Here is a 21,005-nt window from a genome sequence, read left to right as displayed (position 1 = left end):
CGTGGCTGACTTCAAAGCCAGGATTGCTCAGACTCCCCCATCCATATCCTACATGCAAGTAAGAGCCCATGCTCCTGAGAGTGGCACAACTTCACTAGCACATTGTCCCATCACAGGCTTACAGGGCAGCACTGAGGAAGCACTTTGTACAGGACCCTGGCTACAGATGTCAAATGATACCAGATATTAACAGAGTGTCCTGGGCATTTATTTCCTTGAAAGACAATAAATGAGAAACCATAGACTGCAGCTCTCACGCCCTTACAAGCCCCCAGTAACACCCCTCTGCATATGGCACTCCAGATAACATAGTCACCAGATGGGAAAACAGATCTGTGGCATCACTGAGTGCCTCTGAGCCCTGCAAGCCTCCACAAGGCTGCAGTGCAGCACTCCTCTTCATGTTTTAAGGCCAGAAGGAGATCAAGAAGTATTATCCACTTGTGTTCAGGAAGCTGCCAGTTGAACGTGCTGTTTAGTGACCCACCTTCCCCAAGAGAACACGTGTTTTGCTGCTGTAAGCTAAGCAGCTGACCCAAGCGTTACTCCACACCTAAACCAACCCTTCAAGATGAGTAGGAGGAGTAATGTACTAGCTGACCTATCTGTATAAGCCCTTCTGACCCAGGGGTTCATCCCATGTCTCCTACTATAAAATGCCATACGCAATCACACACACGTAACTGACCTCTGCCAGCTCTAAAAGACTGTAGTAGACCTACAAAGGTTAATGTGTTTAAAATATGCAAATGAGTTAAACATACACTCACTACAACACACAAAAACATGTTCAATTCTGCTTTTTTGCTGAAATTTCCATAGAACAGTTGGCACATATAGGGGTCTTTGGCTCCATTTTTGCACAGGGTATTGAACTCTGGGTAATTTAAACTGGCTTTTCCTACAGGTTAACGAAGTCCTGTTATTCACTCAAGTGGCATTTACATTAAAATAACAGCAACGCCTGCTCATTTTCTCAAGGAGCCAAACTGAGTTTCAATAAATGGCCTCTTTTCAGCTTCTGCAGTGTCAGGGCCATACCCCAAGTCACATCTCTCCAGCTTTGCCCATACTCTTTAGGGCAGATCATGTTTTCATGATCGCTCTTCATTAGCGGAGAAGTCTCTTTATGCCACTTACAGCGCAGCTGCTGGTCCAGATAGGAGAATTATCTTTAGCTTGGTCACAAAAGGGCACACTAACACACACATGGCTTGCCAGCAAGCCCTTAAATTTAGAGCTCTCATCTGGTCAGACCTTTGGTGTCCCACTGGTGTGATGGCAATTCTTGCATCACTCGCATTCCTACCACTCACCACTTAGGAGGTGGAGCGCCAGGAAACGTTGCCTCCTGGATGGGAGGAACAACCCCCAAGGCTCCTGCAGGGGGTAAAAACCAGCTTTTTGTGGACCGTTTACTCCATACAGTCAACCTGCAGGCACCAGGGTCAAGGGTAGCAGAGGGTGAAGGAGGAAGCAGGAGCAATGGTGGATCTGGACAAGCAAGGCAGTGGGGACTCCAGCACTCCTGCGCTTTACCAATCCCTGCAGCAGTCAGTGCAAGGCACCTCGAGCTGTGAAACTGATGTGCAGCAGCCATGCAACCCTGCATGGGTCAGGCTAGGAGCCACGTCCAGCAGCTCAGCCCCAGCAGGGCTGCCCTTCTGGTTGGCATAGAGAAAAGCAGAGCCTTTATCACAATCGCACAGCGAGGCCAGGCCAGGTTAGATGGGGTTTTGAGTAACACGGGCGAGTGGAAGGTGTCCCTGCCAATGGCAGGTGGGTTGGAACTGGATGATCTTAAGGTCCTTTCCAATCCAAACCATTCTATGATTCTATGAAGAACAAACACTTGTCATTACAGCAATTTATTATTCTGATGTGAGAGAGCCTAGAAAAGCAGCCTGGACCTGGATCTGGAGATGTGCCATCCCACTGCAACCTTAGCTTAAAGCACACAAACCACTACTAGCCTGTATTTCATATTCAAGTCTTAGTTTTGACTCCCTTGCTGTAGAAGCAGCCAGAGCTAAGAGCAGGCAGGACAGCAGTGGATAACCCACCCTGTGCTGATAAATTCCCTGTAATGACTTAAAATACCCACAGCTGCCATGCACGTGGCAACCTCCATCTTGGTGACGTGTGGACGACCACTCCTGAGGAAGTCCCAGCCCCTTTCTAGCCATGGTGGCTCAAGTGGGATGGAGCTCGGCGGCGCTGACCTTGTTGCCTCCTGCCAGAAGGACGGAGACTGTCAGCACTGAGAGGCGAAAGGCGGGACAGACATCGGACATCAGTGCGCACAGGGAACGCTTCTGGAAAGCGCTTCGGGTTTCAAAGCATCCTGCAGAGATATGAAGCCGGGGCTGCATATAGCAAAGGCCCTGAGGGGTGAGGACAGGTGCAGAGCCTGCTGAAGCATGGCCCAAATCCCCATGGGGAGAGTTCTGTTCCCTATGTACCCCAAGCAGACCTGCTGGGATGGGACAGGGTTCTCAGCCTCACTGGTGCAGCCACACAGTGCCAACAACCCCAGAGCTGCCGCAGCGAGAACATCATGACATGGTGCAGGGTACTGGGTACCGCTCCATGCCACTGGACCAACCCTGCTGGCTGCAGCCTCCAGCATCAGCATGTTCACTTGCTCCCCCTTATCTCCACATCCCTGGCCTCTCATGCTAAGGAGTGCTGGGAGAAAACACAAAATAGCCCATCTTTCATGTGAAAGTTTTATTCCTCTTCTAGTTTTTGTCAGCAAAATAGTCCAGAGTCTTTATCTTGGAAATGTGTCACAATGAGGACAATCAGCCATTGGAATAATCACCACAGGGATGTGGTGGATTCCTCACTGTTGAGTGCTTCTAAAATTTAGCGGGAAAGGGTACTGGGCTATCTTGTCCAGCCTGTGCTTTTGCCAAGAAAGCTTCAACTAGATGATCCTTGAGGTCCCTTCCAACTTGGTATTCTGCTATTCTATGATCTGCTGTAAATGGACAGAGGGCTTTGTACTGACGGAAATAATAAAGCAGGTAAATTCTGCCTAAGCATAACTGTTTTCACTTATACAACGTGCTGGAACAGCCACTGCCACAAACAGCTCTTCCTGACCCCTGCTAGGGTTGAGACATTGTTTAACACAGGTCACCCCACACCTGCACTCCAAAGCAACCCAACACCTCCAGCACAACTCAGTATCATATCCACATGTGAAATCCAGGACATCCACGAAAGAGTTAACCCTAAGTCACCACAAATCTGTTCCATCAAGTCTACTATCAATGCCTTCCTAAGCAGCTTGTATTCTTGCGATTTTCATTAAACCTACCACTACACTTTTAATTCAATCAATAAAGGAAGCATCACACCAAAATATATATGTAGCGTACAGGAGCTGCACAGGACTAATGTTATTACAACTTTAACTCCTCCAAAAATTGAAATTGATATTGACTACAACGACAGCAAGGTATTGGGTTTCATTGTCCAAAGTATTCATCAGACACATGAGAAGACAGCCCAGACACTTGCACTTGGTGAGACTGAAGAGCACACAAGTTGGTACACATGAAGACCAATAAAAAGATTCAAGGAGGAAAATTAAATCATGTGGGAGATGAACATACACCACAGGTCATCTACGCTGGAGACTGTTCCTATCATGAATATAGGAAGACAAAATAAATCAATGGCAAAAAAAGGACAACATTTGGGATTATGATGGGGATGGGACAGTTTCTTTCTGAAGGATCCAAACCCACTGAACAAATGAGTGTTGTAGGACATGTGAAAATGAAAAGCATCCCATATAACACTGGAAATACTCCTTTCACTGCTCTACAGCTGTACAGCCCCCTACAGCACTATGCCTTTCTGGGACACTGAGAGTAGCACCGACCCCTCTGCAGGGAACCAGTGGAGACCTCGGAGGGTGATCCACATGGGATCAGAGTGTCCTATCCACAGCATAAAGCAGAGCAGGCACAGGGGCATGGTCATAGAATCATGGAATGGTTTGGTCTGGAAGAGACCTTCAAAGCTCATCTACTCCAAGTCCCCTGCAACGAGCAGGGACATCTTCAATTAGAACAGGTTGCCCAGAACCACATCCAGCCTGGCCTTGAATGTCCCCACCACCTCTCTGGGCAGCCTGTGACAGTGTTTCACCACCCTCTTTGTAAGGAATTTTTCCTCATGTCCATGCTTACGGCTCTCAGGTGTGCACGCAGGGAGGGCCAGCACAGGGCAGCAGAGGGCTCAGGCTGCAGGAGGCTGCCTGGGGAGGCTGCAGAGCTGCACAGGTATCGCCAAGTGAGGACATGGGCAGGATCATCCCCCAGTGCTCTGGTAACCCCAGGGAAAAGAACAAACAAGAAAGCAGAACTGGGTAAAGCAACAGGAACAGCAGCAAGCAAGACAGAGTCCAAGAAAACACAAAGGTGTCACAGAGGAAACGTGAAGGCTGATTTCCCCTGGCTGCTGCATAATGTGGTGATGGTGGGCTCACACATGTTCCTGCTGCAAAGTCCAGCCTCAACCTGCACAACCTCCCATGTGCACCAGCACGGAAACTACAGAAAGCCCTTTGCATACATGAAGAGGGAGGAAGAGCAACAAATCTCAGCCAAGATACAGGGCTCTTTGGCAATAAATTCTGTTATCAGTCCAAGCCAATCCCCAATTTCAGTGTTTTGCAGCAGGCTTCAGCATCAGGAGGCCTTGGTGCACCCCAAGACACCAGCCACACTGAATCGCCAGCAAAAGGCATAAAGGACAGGAACTCTGTGTACTCTGTCCCCAGTGAAAGCCACAGCAAAAGAAATGCACGTCCCCAGCCTCAGCCAACCCTCAAATCCACTGGGAAACTTTTTAAGTGCTTTGAATTTGGAAAGCAAGCTGAGGGCTTGGTGTCTCAGACAAGGAGGCAGCCAAGCGGTGTCACCAGCACAGGTATCGATGATTCTTCTGCCAAGTCTGAAGACAAAAGGGCACTCAGGATGGAAGCTGTCCTTCAGCAGTCTCAGATGCAGAAGTTAACCTTGTGAGAATATCCTGGATCAAGAAGAGTTCCTATTTGACTCATGCAGGGTTTTGATTTATGAGATTTATGTATGAGATTTTTTTCATAGCTGAAGTATAAATCTCAGTCAAAGTTCAGAGCTATTATTTTACAGGATGAAAATAACAAACTAATTTCTATCAACCCATCCACAGTTGCACAATGTCTTTTTATTTTTTTTTTATTTTACTTCTAATACAAACACCAGGGCTTTTTTTTGAGAAACTACACATCCCTCAAGTGACCATCTCCTATTAGCTCAAGAGAAGTTAAGTACTTTCTGTGCATACACTTAGACCACAGTGAATCACGCAGGTATAAATCCAAGACACATGCTGTGTGTGTAAGAGGAGCAAATCAGATGCAGCTGGTTTCTTGAACGAAGACTGTATTTTCACATGGCCTCTCAGTCCTCTGATAAACCTCAGAGCCATGGGCTAACTCCAATAAAATCTGATGCAGGACTCAAACCCTGATTTCTTGTCAAGGGGCACGTGTGCAAAGGGTCCATCAGCAGAGGTGTGATGTGGAGCAAGCCTAAGCATCTCCTTTATCTGACAGCGAATGGAGGGAGCTGGGCCATTTGCAGGGAGCTGTACAGGCAGGGAGTACAAGAAGCACCTGCGGAAGGGAGATTCACTGGAAGTGTTAGTGCTGGGGCAGATACAGTGGGGATGTAGGGATGAAGGACATTAATACACCAAAAAGTGAGTCTCTGGTGGCTCTGCTGCTCATGGGACAACTTGCAAACCCTGGGCTCGCACCCCAGCATATTTGGGTGCTGGTGTGCAAGAGCCTGAGCTCTCCACAGCTGCCCTGCTGTTTGAGTCACTGGGCACTCCAACATCCCCAGCTCCCAGGAGTTCCAAGAAGGGACCAACAAACTACAGCCAGATCCAATGACAACAGAGGGAAAACTGTGCATTGGCTCCTTCTGCAATCACATCTAAACATGTGAGTCTATGCCAATTCTGCAAAACCCAGTAGGAAACCAGAGCAGGGTACAGGAAGACCTAAATCTGTCCCCAGTGTCATCACACAGCCTTACCCATCCAAAGGCTTAACTGCTGGGTGCTTCTTACTGCTAGTTCCCCTGGTCACAAGGAAAGCAAATGCAGGTGTGCTGGTACAGGAATGCTCCCCTCCCAGCACACAGGCACAAGCACCACACTGGAGCCAGTGGTCCCTTCTCTGAAGACACAACCAGAGCCCAGCAGCAGGTGACCACATGCCCCATACCTGCAGTACAGGCATTCAGAAGTTTACCCCACTGCAAATGAACACACTTTGCTCTCGCTGAATGTCAAGTCTTCGGCTTGAAGAAAAGAAGATAAATAGCTAAACACAGTCCTTTTAGGGGAATTGTCTCCTGCTCATTTTTTGTAGATTATTTGTTAGGCTGATCTCATTTTCTCAGCCAGAGAGGAAATCGTCTTTTTAACAAGCCATAAACACAGACCAGGCTGCAGTGTCAAGCACCACTAGTCTACTTGCACTCTGCATCACCACCTTGAAAGTACGAGATGTTGAAATGTCTTGTTAAAGCCACAAGAGACATCCTACAGACGCTGCACTGGATTCGCAGTCCGAGCTGCACTAGAAAGCATATAGACAGGAGGTCCACAGAGGGCATGCCCCTCTGCTTAGCACCACTGAAGTCCAGTTTGATGCCCCCCAGAAGAAGACAGGTCTTGACAAAGCTGAAGAGGCTCCAGTGCAGGGCTGTCAGGATGGGCAAGGAGGCAAGGACACAGAAGTTGCAAGGAGAAATGGAGGCAACTGGACTTCTTCAGCCTGAAGAAGGATGCAGTGGGATCTAATTGCAGTCATCCACTGCCTAAAGGGAAAGGATTTTGAGAGAAGACAGAACCAGTCTTTCCTCAGAGGTGCACCGGGGAAGGGAATGGGCAATGGGAGCAAGCTGTGGCAAGAGGAAAACTGCCTTCTGCGAGAGTGGTGTAACCGTGGTACAGGGCCCACAGAGGTGGTGGAATCTCCATCCTTCGTATTTGATACTCAGCTGGGCAAGGCACCAGGCAACCTGACCTAGCTCTGGGGCTGGGTCAGGTTCTCCTCCTGCTCAGAGGAGAGCACTGGACCACAAACTTCCAGAGGTCCCTTACCCATCTAAACTTCCTGTGATGTGGTCCCAGAAGAATGCACAGGTCTGTCCAACTGGCAGGCTCCTCCTCTGAATGCCCGCAGGTGATTTCACAGGATGGGAAACTGGCTTCAAGCTGATCCCTGCATTTCTCAAACACTTGGTTTCTGCACTCACTTCACTTACCCAACTGAAGCAAAGTCCTCACTGCTGTGATTCAAGTTTGAATCCCGATTCTGGTTCAACACAAGGGGGTTTAACTGCCTTCCTGTGAAGCAAACTGTTGTTAAACCATTATGAGCTCAGACACGGTTGAAAGTCACCTTGGCTAAGCCCCTTGCTCTTGCAGCATGAGAGTGAGTTGCTCAACTTCCAGACCACGATAGTACCTTGCTCTGCAGTTTTCTCACACTGAGAAGCCCTTGTGCAGCTTGCGGAATAGACAAGCATCAATACAACAGAGCACAGGAGGTGGCTGATGTCCCCATCCCCTGCTCAGCTAGCAGTGCCCATCAGGCGTACCTTTGTACCTCAGCCTTTGCCCTGCAGAGCTCAGCAGTGCCAGCACATTCATGCCCTGGATGAGAAGAGTGGACAGAAAAAAGAATGCTCCAAACAATGAGAAGCTCTGACATCAGATGGAGAAAACAGAGCTCGGCACTCATCCTCATTGCACCAGGCAAGCCAGCCATCAACTAGAAAGACTGAGGCCGTCTTAAGCTCCTTGCAAGAGGCTCCTGCCTAGTAAATTCTAACAGGGAATCCGCTGTCCCTTCAGGAAACTCGGGACGTTTCCAAGGTAGATTTGGATTTACTCTGGTTTGTTAAAAACCTCACAACCAGCAACTAAGACACAGTGGAATTTCTATTTGAAAAGAAACATCTCGAAGGAGACATCTTGGATGTATCAAAGCACACTGTGACTTCTGCCTCTCTAGATGACATCAGCCATGCAAAACACATAACGCTATCCAGAGTCACTGTCGCCACCGAAGCCTAAAACAATGAAGATCAATTATGCTGTGGACAACACTTACTGATACTGCAGCTTCATTCCCACGCCAGTGCGGACATTCCCATCCTTGCACTTGGCAGTCCCACAGCAAACAGGTTGTTCTCTGAGGTCACGCATGCAGTAGGGAAAGCTCCCTGTGCTTGAATAAAGTGGCTTGGCACTGCCTTGGCAGGGATTGGACTAAATGGTCTCCAGAGTTCCCTTCCAACCCTAATGATTCTGTGACCTCTCCCTTCACCCTCTGGTGCCAAGGGAAGTCTTACACTGGCTGCACTCTCTTGGCCCTCCTATCCTCAACACCCCTGCAGCCTGCAAGTCACACAACTCAATGCTACTCTTACCACATGGTCTATCTTATCAGGGTCATCCAGAAAATCACCTGGATGTCTGATGACCAAGCCACGCATAATGGTGTCAAACCCTGCACAATCACAAACACAAGCCATTCCAGCTGTACCTTCTGTTTAGGAATGCGTGCATACTTTTAAGGGACACATTGTAAACACACTTATGGGTTCTCCTATTCGGGGTGAGGTTCTCTGATGCAGCTGGCATGTACTTATTTGATTAACTACTAATCCCTATGAAAGGCGTGTGGGTACACTTGAGTCATTAGTGACACCAGTTCCTGCTCTGTAACTGATCCCTTCCACTTGGAAACTTCACAGCCAGCCTTCTCTGAAAAGGGATCTTTGGGTTCCTTTCCTGAACTTCTGTTACTCCTCAGATGGACTCCTGCCTCTTTGGCACACTCCAGCTGAAGGGAGCAGCTGAACCTAAGGACACCATGTGAACACAGGAGCAGAAAGGCTTCTGTCTTGCACTGAGCAGGCACTTGGACACTTCCACAGGCGACGGCAATGTCCTGTAGCTCAAAGGCCCTGACAGACAGCCCGAAGCAAAGCACTATGAGCTGTTCGTAACACACCTACATCTGCATATTCCTGATCCCACCTCACTGCTAGTGTGGCTGAGGCAGGGGAATTGCAAGTGAAATGCTCCCTCAAGGTGCCACTAATAAACCCTAGATATGTTGATGCTTAATGAACACTGGAACAAAACAAGTACTGTTCCAGCAGCAATGAGTATGTGGTGTATACTGAGCACCAAATCTGAATGAGACATTTTACAGAGGTGGGACCTTTACTCAGCCCTCCAAGGCTTGAAGAAACAAAGATACCACCTCCAGCTATGAGAGCTAATAAACAGCACAGTGCTGGGATGGGACAGAGCTCTGGGAAGGCATTCCTCCTTTTCCACACTTCTCCCACCACATCTGCTACCCACTGCTGCCATCTGGACTGGCACTGGACTGGCCAGCTGGACTGGACCCCCTTTGGTCTGACCCAGGACAGCCTCTGATATGCGTTTATCTCATTTACCAAGAACAAGTAGGAAGAACTCCCTCCCAGGAAGGCGATGCAGCTCTGAGACAGGGCACTGGGGAAATGGGGTTTCCACCTCTGTGGGTTTCTACACATAGGCCATATGAAGCCACAACCTCCGTGGGTGAGGAGAGATCTACTGTGAGCTGCGGATGGACCAGAGAACCACGGAGCCACCAGCAGCGATGCGGTTCTGTGACAAAACACATGTGTCCGCTTAGGAACATGGAGCTACAGAACACAATATCGCCTGTTTCTCCCAAGAGTCAAAGTAAACTTTGACTACAAGGCCCTGCCTTGAATAAAGAGGTGAAGACAGAGTCTTCCTCATTCACAATTCACAAATGGTCATCAACTACAGAGGAAAAAAGTCAGAAAGCAGATCCCAGCCTCCTCTCCTTGGGCTTTCACAACAACTCCACCTGCTTGGAAAACAGTGAAGCAGCAAACAGGAAAGTAAAAATAATTCATCTGCAAACATCACGTTCAGCAGCACATCACTCTGCGGGCTGCAGTTACACACCAGGCAACGGGACAGATGCTTCTCACAAAGGGATCTTTCAGGATCTCCTGCAAAGGTAAATCAAACTATCCTTATGGTGAATGAAAGTAAAACATGAGCAAAGGAAATCAGGAATGAGAGAGCCTATCTCCACATCTGTTTGGTCTTCCAAAATCAACAAGCAGGAGGGGAGAAAGCAATATATGCCTAATACTGTGCAAACCCATGTTTGTTATCTGGAGAAAAGCCAGCAGACTCTCCTATGGAGAAAACAACAATATGAGCCAGGCTGCAAAACAAAGCAATGCTGAAAGGGAAAAAGTAGCAGTAGTACAAAAAGAGAGCCCTGCCAGGACAAAAACAGAGACCTTGAAATGAGCAGCAGTGAGCATACAACGCAGCATGCCTGTCAGAATACCCGAATACATGTACACTAGGGTACAATAGGTAGAAAGTGTGCAAGAGCCAACAGTGCAGGCTCTTCTACACCACTACTAAAGGCATTGGGCTCCGAGCACCACGGCGCTGGCAAGACAGTGCTTGGCTTTAATGTTGTGTCCCAGCTCGTCTTTCCAAGCTGACAAAAGATGAAGGGCTCCCTATCATAACCAGAAGCAGGGCTGGCTTGCTCAGAAGGTTGTTCACTATTTTTTCCTCTATCAGACAGGGTGAGAGAAGGTGCCACCTCTCGGCACAGATCTTGCCTCTTTGATGAGAAGTGAGGAATTCATTCCCACGTGAGCTGGCGAGTCACACACTAAGAAGGGATTTTATACAGACCTAAAAATAGCTGCAGCCACGTGGCTGAGCACCCTTCTGGCTCAAAGCCCGATTCTCAAGGAAAGATGTAAAGCAACAAGAGACAGGACCTCTGCCTAGGGGTCCAGAGCAGGGGGCAGTGGGCAACGGGTTCTGCCCCACAAACCGTGCAGGACGGCTTCAGAAGCAGAAGCCAGCAGATGAGTACATCAGGATGGCTCTTGAGTGAGGGCACACACTGCGTCCAGCAGAGCGAAGGAAAGTTATCTTTGAGATAGGCAGCACCCTCCAAAGCAAGTCAGTGACTAACTCAAGACAGAGCGAGCTCAACTCATGGAAAACACGCTACAAGGACTCAAGGAATCTTTCCCCTCGGCGCTAATGTCCACTTTTCCCGTACAAAAGCAGCGCAGCTTTCTACTGATCCATGCCCTGGAAAACTACTTCCCACCAGGGCTCACAGGGTTACAAACGCAACAGCAACAAAACGCAACTACTGGTGCCCTCCGCAACACACTCCGGGCCGCCCCGCACCTCCCGGCGCTGCCCGCGGTCCCCCCGACCCGCTCCGCCGCGGATACAAGCGATCGCGTCCCGGCGGGGTGCCGGAGGCTGCACCGGGGCACAGCCGCAACGGCGGCTCCGCGCACCCCGGCGCAACGCAGCGATCCGACGCTGCGGGCACGGCCACCCGCAGGCAGGCAGACAGACAGACAGACACATAGCTAGACGGATGGACAAGCAGGCAGGGCAGCCGGGCACCATGCGAGCCGGTCGTTCGCAGTGCGAAGGCGGCCCGTATTTATGTCGAGCCGGTACAGTCCGGTACGGGCCAAATAACTGTGCCCAGGTAAGAGCTGGGCCGGACCCGCCACCCCTCCGCCCGCTTACCGCACCCGTGAGCCGAGCCGAGCCGAGCCGAGCCCGGGCGGCGCGTCCTGCCCGTGCCGGCTGCGCCGCTGCTGGGGGCGGGGGGGCGGCCGCGGCCCCAGCCCCGTCCCGGCCGTCACTCAGCGGGGCCCGGCCCCACCGTCCCTCCCGGCCGCCGACAGCTGTGCCCGTCTCGGCCCCCGCCGCGGGTGCTGACCCCACGCCTGCACAGCGCGCTCGGAGCGACCGGCGCGGGGCGCGCAGGGGACCCCGCACGGCGCAGGCAGCGCTAGCTTCCAGAGGGTCTGCCTTGCTGTTAGCGGAGCTAACGCAGCCGCCTGCCCCTTGTCCCACAGCAACTTCCTTCGGAGCGCCGAGCCAGGTGCCTCTGCAAAGCGCCTTAAGGCGTGAACGCCTCGGTTCGTGGGGACACAGGCTGCTGCGAGCACCCTGAGGCTCCTTCCTCGCACCACTGGGGTCTCGGGGCTCAGCCACCCCAAGCCCAGCCACCCGCGCTGCTGGGGCACTGGGGCTGCATGGGCACAGATGCCATCGGTATCAATGCACCTACTAATTCCACATCTTACTTTACTCCCTGTCAATTTGCCCCATACGTCCAGTGACAGCCACCTGCCAGGGCAACTCCAAGGCTGCCATCAGCCTTCCAGCCTCATGGTGTCAACAGTTTTAACAATGTTGATGCTAAATCTCCTGTCCCCTCTTTGAGTCACCATAAAGCCTCCTGAATTTGTCCTATATTCTTCTTTAATAACTCTCCCATAAAGTGTCAGTCCCAAGCTTCTCCTTCTCTCTGCTGCCTGTTCTCCACCAGCAGCCACATGCCAATAGCAGAGAGGGCCCCAGGCCTGTCAGTCCACACGAACACTTCTCACTTCCCAGACCCAGTAATGCCCTTCATCTGAAATGGCCCCCGTCTCCATGAGATGGTACCTGGCTTTTTTTTTCCACAGCTTACCATACCGCTGATGTGCTTGGCACTGAGATTCCTTGTCCATGGTGTCTGGAGAACAACATGTGGTTAACCCTGGAAATACTACTCACAGCTGGGCCAAATGAAGGATACAAATGGGAACCCTGCTGAGCACCGGATTCGGTGCATGCCTGGCAGATATAAGCAGGATTATGGCCCTGGACACTGGCATCATCCCAGCTTCCAGCAGCAGTGAAAAGGACACTTGGAGCCACCCAATTCACCCATTGACTGGCAGAAATAACCAAGTCACTTAAGGCTGAAGAAGCTCAATGGATACCAGATCAGACATACCCAGATGCCACTATCTACACTACCTGCTTGCCAACTGTCTTTCTCAAGGATGTGGAAGCTGTGACCAGCTCTGGAAGAGTTCCACCAGCACCACCAAGCTTCCCTACATGCCCATGTTGGCACTGCTCTCTGAGGTATGCACAAGACACTTCATTTTTATCCCATCTGTCTGCTGATCAGGTCTAGCTTTGTGGGCACCAGAATCTCATCCAAGGTGAGTGCTGCACTCCCCTTAGGATGCACTGAGCCTGTCTCCATTAGGCAAGACATTAACCCAGGTTCTCAGCACATTTGTTTTCAGTGTAAGTATCGGTGATGCTTCTTTTCTAGCTGCCTACTGTAACACATGGTAGTTATCAATGCTGCAAGTAACACACATCGCAGCCCTGTTCACAAGACACTTAGTATTGCTAACTCCAACTACACCTAAGCCTCTCTTCAAAACAGCTCTCAAGACACCCTTGAGAGTGCATCAGCTCAGCACACTGGAAACACGTCCGCTCAGGTCAGAAGCCTCTCCTGCCCATGCCATGTTCTAACCTTACAGAGCAGGACAACTTCTGTTGAAGACTTCCAGTCTGAAAATACCGCAATGAACAAATGAACACAGAAGGAAGCTTTCAGTCATTATGAACATTTAAAGTAAGGGGGCTTTACTGCATGATTCTTTTTGACTTCCCTTGTCTAACACAATCACACATGAGGATCTAGGGTCTTGAAGTTTTGCCTGATGCACAGCAACTGTGAGAACAAAGGACACATATACAATAGAGCTTTGCAACAAAAGTCTACTAAAATTGGAAAAGAGTAGTCCAGGAGTGGAAACGTTGGAGATAGGAACTCATTTTGGGATGGAAAAGAGCATTCTTGCATTTCTCCAGAGGTCCTTTCCAACCCTAACAATTCTGTGATTCTGTGTTCTCTGACAGAGTTCTTCAAAATGATGCAGCATAAAAACACTGGAGATGAAAACAGGTAAACTTGAACTTTTTAAACCTAACAAATACAGCTGAGGCAGAATAAACAGAGAAGAGATGGTTTGAAAGAGCCTATTCTTCACAGCCTTGGGAATGTAAGAGATCTGCTTAGCTTTTTCAACTATGTCAGTGTTGTCTGTTTCCGCTAGGTAACAAATGCTCATTTTCCAGTTTATAAAATTCACGGTGATCCATAAGACACATCTAACAATGCTGCCTTCTCTTCTTCCATCTTGGATGGGGTTCCAAGAATTACAGATTCCATCTCCACATCCAAGGGAGGATTAGGTGGGTTTCTACAGATACATCCTACCTGGTTTTGCCATTTATAATGAAACTGGAGTTCCAGTGAATTTGCAGGCAACTCAAACCCTTAGGTGTCCTATTTTCCCTACATAAAAATGCAGATTCTTTATCAGTGAAAACTTTTGAAAGTGTTCCCCTCCTTAGCCTTCTCCTACCCAGAATCATTTGAGACAGGTTTTCTAGAATTTCATTGTTCTTGCTTTCATTTGGACTCTCTAAAATTAATCCACGTTTCTTGTATGACAGCACCCAGAACTGCATGCAGGGTTCCTGAGGAGGCCCTTCTAATAGCTGTTGAAATAGAAAGATCACATGAAGCCGTTAACTCAGACACTGGAGGCACCCCTGGTGAGGTGCCATGCATTAATGACAGCAGAGAAACCATTCACAACCAACCCCAAACACCTTAAAACTGAAGTTAAAAACCACACAGCATTCTGTGTGAATTCACAACTTGCACAGGGCAGGCAGGTCTAATGCCTCCTAGCACTGCTAATTATGCTAACCATGGATCACGAACCTCAACAAACTCAAAAGTGTTCAATACTGGTGTACAGCCAACACTTTCTGCACTTTTTTCAAAGCCAGAGGACAAAATATACTCAAACAGCTCTAGCAGGTAACAAGTCTATCAGAAACTTACAGGCTGGTCAGCCAGGTGAGAAACTAACATTAAAAGCAGGTGTAAAAGCATAGCTCTGCAACTAAAATCCCAGGTGGTGTTAAGGAGACAGTAGCTAAATGTGCTGGTTTTGGCTGAAACAGTTTATTAACAATATCCTAGCCAGAACCAGGACAGTCAGTAACTAGCAGCACAGCACCTGCAGTGAAATGCACTAGTAATGGAGCTGGTTAGTACAGGGGTGGTAGGGGGTAGTGGGTGTGAGGACAGGGAGACAATGCAGCCTCTGGATACAGCATGTGAACGGAATGCAGCCTTGTGTTACTAAGTTGGGGTTGGATGTATGCTCAATTCGTGCATAAAATGACTCACCACATGGAGATGGTGCACTGTTTTACCCCCACACAAAGCTGCCTACGTGAACTCCAGTACTGAGTTGCGCAAATGCCTGAGACTGTATGAATATTGTCTTTGCTTCGCACTGGGGCTTTTTAGGCTCTGGAGCAGCCACGGACAACCAAGGGGAGGGTGAGGCATACTTCAGAAGGAGGAGACAAGCTCAAAAACCACCCTGAGCATCTGTGAGGGTCTTTCCCCTAATACTGCAGGTGTAGGGTCCCAAAGCCTGTTCCCAGATTACTTCATCCTAATGACCTGCACTATTCAGATCTTCAGGTTCTGAAGCAGTCCTACACAGAAGAAAGCTTCTGCATGGAAATTTATCCTACAGCAGTTCATCATCACATTGACTCCTTCCCCTTCATTCTTCACCTTCTCTGCAGTGACAGCTGAGGAAGGAGAAATTTATTAAAATGGAAAAATACTGGTATTTTGGGCATTAATGTAACTTCTCTCTCAAAAAGTACACTTGAATGTCTCACCTCAGCACACTTAAATGTGGGCAGGACCATGTTAACTAGCAAATTCCTTTAGATTAGCAGTTTCTTAGTTTATCACTGGCTGGTATATTCACAAGGGCTCTGCTATATCCTGTGCACAGTCCATGCAGAAAGACACCTGCCAGGCTTCCAGGAGGACTTCTTGCTGATGACCTCAGAGCGTCTCCAGAACTACACCAGAATTAGTCCATGAGGGTGTGAATCTTAAGTCTTCCGTGCTTACACAGCTTGTTTACTCAGAGTATTTGCATGAACTTCTCTCATTCTAATGTTACATACAGTTTGCACCTTCCAGTCACGGTTCCCTTTCTACCTAGCCCCCTTTACCCATGCAGACAGCATGCCAGCAGAATTTCTTAGCTCAGCTTATGTATTACTGGAAAGATCATATAGCTACGATCATATAGCTGTGAAGAAAAACTTCTTCTGCTGGCATTCACTGTGTAAAGCTTTAATACTCTAACAATTTTAAGGGACTATGGCAAACAAATCTAGGCAGCAGGCTATGAAACATAATCATGTCTACACCTCCTCTAAATTTTTCTAAGGCCAAAAATAAAGCAGGCTCTAAAGTAGGCCGAAAATACCATGTTCAGAGCACTTTAAGCACCAATCCACATGCTCAAAGGACATTGCTTGCTCCTGTCTCCAGGGAGCAGCGGTCCTGGAAAGTTTCTCAGAAGTAACACATGAAAATGAGGTATCAAAAAAGAAGGAAAGGAACGCCTTAATTTAGCACCTGGATGGGGGAGTGGGGTGAGGGAAGCGAAGAATTCAGAAAAGTGCATCATTGCTAAAGAACAACAAGCAGACTAGTAAACACAAAAAGTGCATACCCTTCTGTGGAAGTTAAGCCCCCTTAATGCGGTCTAGCAAACAAGGCACTTTCAACTGTTCAACTCTTATGAAAAGTTAAGGAAGGAGGAGAAATGCACCAATAATGCATGCCTCTGACACTAAATTTAGAAATACAAGGACTGCTTCCACGTTTGCCAAGTAATAAAAATGCTAGTTAAAGTAAAAGGGAGGAGTACCCTGTAATTACTCTGAGTAATGGCTCTAAGTAATAGCTATGAGATAAAAAACATCTCCCTCCCCCCATTTAGGGAAAGTTCACATGAACAAAAGTCAACATTATTTTATTGATAAATAACTTTTTAATATTTTCACCCAAACATTCTAGCATTACAATGGTAAACAAAGTGCAAATTGTCAGAAAGTCAGCTGAAGTCAGCAGAACCTAAACTTCTTAAACCCTTTTCACAGAACACAGATTTTTAATTTTCATCACCTTCATGTCTTCAAGGCCATATACTTATATTTCTCTTCAAAGCCTGTTATTTATTTTATTGCTAAAGAATCTGAGCTGCTACATTTCAGAAGTGATGATTAATCATCCTTTGAAAATTCCACAAGACTTTCAGACACAAAATCATGAATCCAAATATCAGTATCCGGAAGAGATGTGTCCACGAGAAAAGTCACTATCCTTCGATCCCAAGGGTTAGTGCTTTCGTTAACTGCCTGTATTTGTGCCACCAAGGGTTTCTTCTCTACAAGATTCCGAAACACTATTGATGCCTCTTCTGACCACTGCTGGCTTTTCACTCCTAAGACAAACATAAAGCAAAAGAGACTGTTTATGAACCGAACCAATCTGAATGATTAACTTTATAAGTAAGTGGGGGAGTTTAAATACTTGAGAAAACAGGTGCTCAAGCGCTACTAAATGCAGCTTAGCTTCAAAAAAGAAACACAAGCTCACTTGTCTCCCGCACAAACAAGTTGATCTATTACACAGACTAGAACTTTTTCTTGAAATCTGAAGATGTGGACAGGTTTGCAGAACTGAAAGGCAAATGCACTGATGCACTGAGTAATCCAACGTATATCAGCTGTCATTCATCATCAAGGCACATCAGGAAATATGATACAGAGGAAACTAAAGGTCCTTTCAAAACAAACTATTTGTCTTCTGCCTGAGGGTGCTGAAAATATTTGTTCTGTTGGCCTTGCTTTATATGAAGTTTTCTTTATCTCAAAGCAGCATCAGCTACAAAAACTTCTGCCATACCATCAAGTCCCAAACTAGATTTGAAGGGAGCAGAAACGAAGAGAAATGCCACCTAAATGCCTCACAACTGCTGCTATTTTTTCTTTCTTGAAAGCAGCATTCCACAAGGTCAATTCTGCTGAGGAATATAATGTTAGAACCCAAACAAGTTTTTTAATAGGGCTGAAATCCACCAATAAAGAAGTGGCTCCTGCAGACACGAAATTAAGTCTACCCAGACCATTGCTGGTGTGCAGCATCTAGACACAAAGGCACTCAAATATTGTGTGTGGATACCTAAGCAGTAACTTAAGGTAAAAAGCAAAATAGCAAAGTGACGACACTTTGCTTTTACTGTTAGCAGCAGCTTGCTGCTGACAGGACAGGACAACAAAGGAGCACAGCTCCTTGCAGGTTACAGGAGGAATGAGAAGTCAACTGTTAAGTAAGCGTAATTAGTGCTAGAAAAGGCTGGTGGAGAAGCATATGGTATTTTACAAGGAAACTGACCAGAGACTGAGAAGTAGCAGACATGAAAAAAAAAAAGAAAAACAGAGAAAAAAAGTGAAAGAATAGCAGGATAATAGTTTCCAGTCTTCCAGACTTAACTGGCATGCTTTGATAATACGAAGCAGCTCAGAGGCCAACTTGACTAGGTACCTGGAATTCTGTGAAGCAGGTAAACTGGATGACCTACAGGCTTGCTCAGCTGGATCCTGTACTACCTCAGTAGAGAGATACAGCTAGAAATCAGCTTGCTTTCAGCAATGCATTCCTAGGACCCCAGCCTGTTCGTAACACATCCATTGTCACTAGTTTAACCCCCCCCCCAAGGTCACACCAATGGCTATGCAGGAAAGCAAATCCACAGAAAGGAACCTAGATCAGAGCACCAGCCCTGTGACCTATCACTTCAGGCAAGCTTATTCTGTAACTGAAGACTAAACTAGTGCTGACCAAACAGTGGCAGAAAGCAGCAATGAGACACATTCTGAAATACAACTGAAAGCAATGCAGAAATGAAAGAAAAATTCTGAAAAAGAAGGAAAGGACACCAAGCAGAGATCAAGTTTTGTTTTTTTAATTCCATCAGATGTCTGCACACTCTCCGTGCCCCATATTCTCAAGGAAATTAATCTTACTTAAGTCTGTTGAAGGCCCTCATCCCCCTGTGGACCTTTTTGCTTGTTTGTTTGAGAATACGAATATATTTTGGGCAACTTTGGATTCCAAATATGCACTGGAAAACAGTAAATTACAATAGGGGCAAGATATATAGGAAGAACTTCTCCAAAAACTCAGCATCCTGTTCCTAAATTTATGTAGATTAAGACAATAAGAACCTAAGTTCTTATCTACAGGTGTATCATAACTTTCACACTTTGTAATAGGTTATGTTTAAGGATCCAAAAACCATTTAGTTTTGATGTCCCTGTGTCCCTTGCATATTAGAAATCACACACGTTAAGCGATAAGTATTTATGACAATGAAAAGCAGCTGCTGTTAAAGAAATCTTCAGTTTTATACATAGTAACTAAAACTGCTGCATTTAAATAAACAAGTAATAAAACAATCATCACCACGCATGTCAAAAAGAAAAGCAGAGCTACTTTAATGACAAACATGCATTCGTTAAGCATGTTTTTGAAAGCAGGTACTTTTCTTACTTCAGCAAAAAGCCCCAGTTGCATCACTAACCTTTGGCTTTATCCACTTGAACATTTCTGTTCATTTGTTATCCCCACTGATGCAAGACTTTAATTAAAAAAAGTTACCAATCTTACTACCTACCTGCAAGCTGAGCTGTTGTAGCTTGGAAAGGCAGCTTTCTGAATGTATCCACAAGTGGTCGTACTTTCTCTATGCTGACAAACTCATGTTTACCATAGTCCAGCTCATACACTGACAAAAACCCATTCCTAAGAATTCCTTTTATTACAACCCTGTACCACCTAAAAAGGGGGAGAACAAGAACAGACAATTTGAATTCATATTCACACACTATCAAGGCACCAGAAAAAATAATACATGACCAAAAGATCTTAACCAATATGTCTGAGGTTTCCCATATCTGGTATCATCCGAATCAAACTCAACCCTTCCAGTTAAAATCTGGAAGCATGGAAGAGACTGCAACCTCATTTATTCCCATAATCCCTCAGTATCACTGAACATCGGTCACCTTGTTAACGGTGTGGACAAAGCAGAGCTAGGCTTGTGTAGCTTAGCAGAGGTAAGCTTTCCTTCAAAGATTTTGTTTTTAATGTAAGTATCTACTTACTGATTTTCAATTTTAGCTGCGTATAGCTTGTTTTTTTCAATGTTCACAGGTTTCTCTTCTGCCCGGCTGTAGTACAAGAGCATTTCTTCCATTAGGGCTTCCAGATTATGTAGCTCCTTCCAAGGCTGGATAATAAAGTGACCTGGATGGCAGGCCACTGAAACATAGACATCCATGAGCTCACCAGTCTTTAACAAAGGTAGAGGTGGAGGCACATCAATCATGGACACTGCACTGCTGGGTTCTCTGGGTGAATCTGAGAAACTCTTCTCCAGCCTTCCACTAGCTACCCGTAGAGCCGAAGCAGCATCACCTGTCATTTTTGGGGAGCTAGTGCCACTGGGTGTAACACTCAAGAAAACATCTTTCTGATGTCTCCACAAGTCTGCATTTTTGATCTGTCGATTGATGCTATGATCCATATCTGGGAAATTCTCTGGAGCAAACAAGTAAACGTGTGCAATTCCCTTTGAACCATCCTGTTTAACCACCTTGGAAAACAAAATACAGTTTAACTTCCAGTTAATAACTATTAAATGCATGTCTGATTTTGTACAGAAGACTAAAGCCTTTAACAGAAAAGTGGCAACAGTTCATTGCATTCTACATGTACAGAAGTATTTTCAAGGTTGTCTCAAGTATGTTAATGAAGTTGTAGGATAGTAAGCAACTCACAATAGCTAAAAAGAGCATTTGCAGCTATACAGATTATTCTGTTGTTTTTCCCAGCCAGGAATAAAAACTTCCCACAATTTAACCATACAACTGTTGTCTATTTTTTAATCAAGCAAAAATTAGTAACAAACTCAAACTATCTTGGAAGAGTATGTTTAGAAAAGCCAGATGCAACAGTCGTAAATCCCAGATTAGAGGAGCAATGTTTTAACTACATG

The 21,005-nt window shown here is 46.8% G+C and overlaps 1 protein-coding gene across 4 annotated transcripts in view; it reads right to left on the bottom strand.

Moving 5' to 3' along the window:
- LOC133277143 (tudor domain-containing protein 7-like) overlaps positions 1 to 21,005 on the bottom strand; it is a 53,908-nt gene that overhangs the window by 248 nt on the left and 32,655 nt on the right. For 3 of the 4 annotated variants that reach the window (XM_061468754.1, XM_061468753.1, XM_061468756.1), the window contains 3 exons: positions 20,113 to 20,603; positions 19,623 to 19,783; positions 16,902 to 17,387 (listed from right to left, as the gene is read on the bottom strand). In XM_061468754.1, coding sequence (XP_061324738.1) covers positions 17,167 to 17,387; positions 19,623 to 19,783; positions 20,113 to 20,603 — 873 coding nt within the window. In that variant the 3' untranslated portion in view covers positions 16,902 to 17,166. Of the gene's footprint in view, positions 1 to 16,901; positions 17,388 to 19,622; positions 19,784 to 20,112; positions 20,604 to 21,005 lie in introns of those variants that run through there. The other variant, XM_061468755.1, reaches the window with a different exon arrangement.

Source organism: Pezoporus flaviventris, unplaced genomic scaffold (genome assembly GCF_033815535.1).
Source record: "Pezoporus flaviventris isolate CSIRO_AGI_PZ_B2104156 unplaced genomic scaffold, CSIRO_AGI_Pfla_v1 ptg000050l, whole genome shotgun sequence".
NCBI classification, from domain to species: domain Eukaryota; kingdom Metazoa; phylum Chordata; class Aves; order Psittaciformes; family Psittacidae; genus Pezoporus; species Pezoporus flaviventris.
This window is presented reverse-complemented; position numbering and strand designations above follow the sequence as displayed.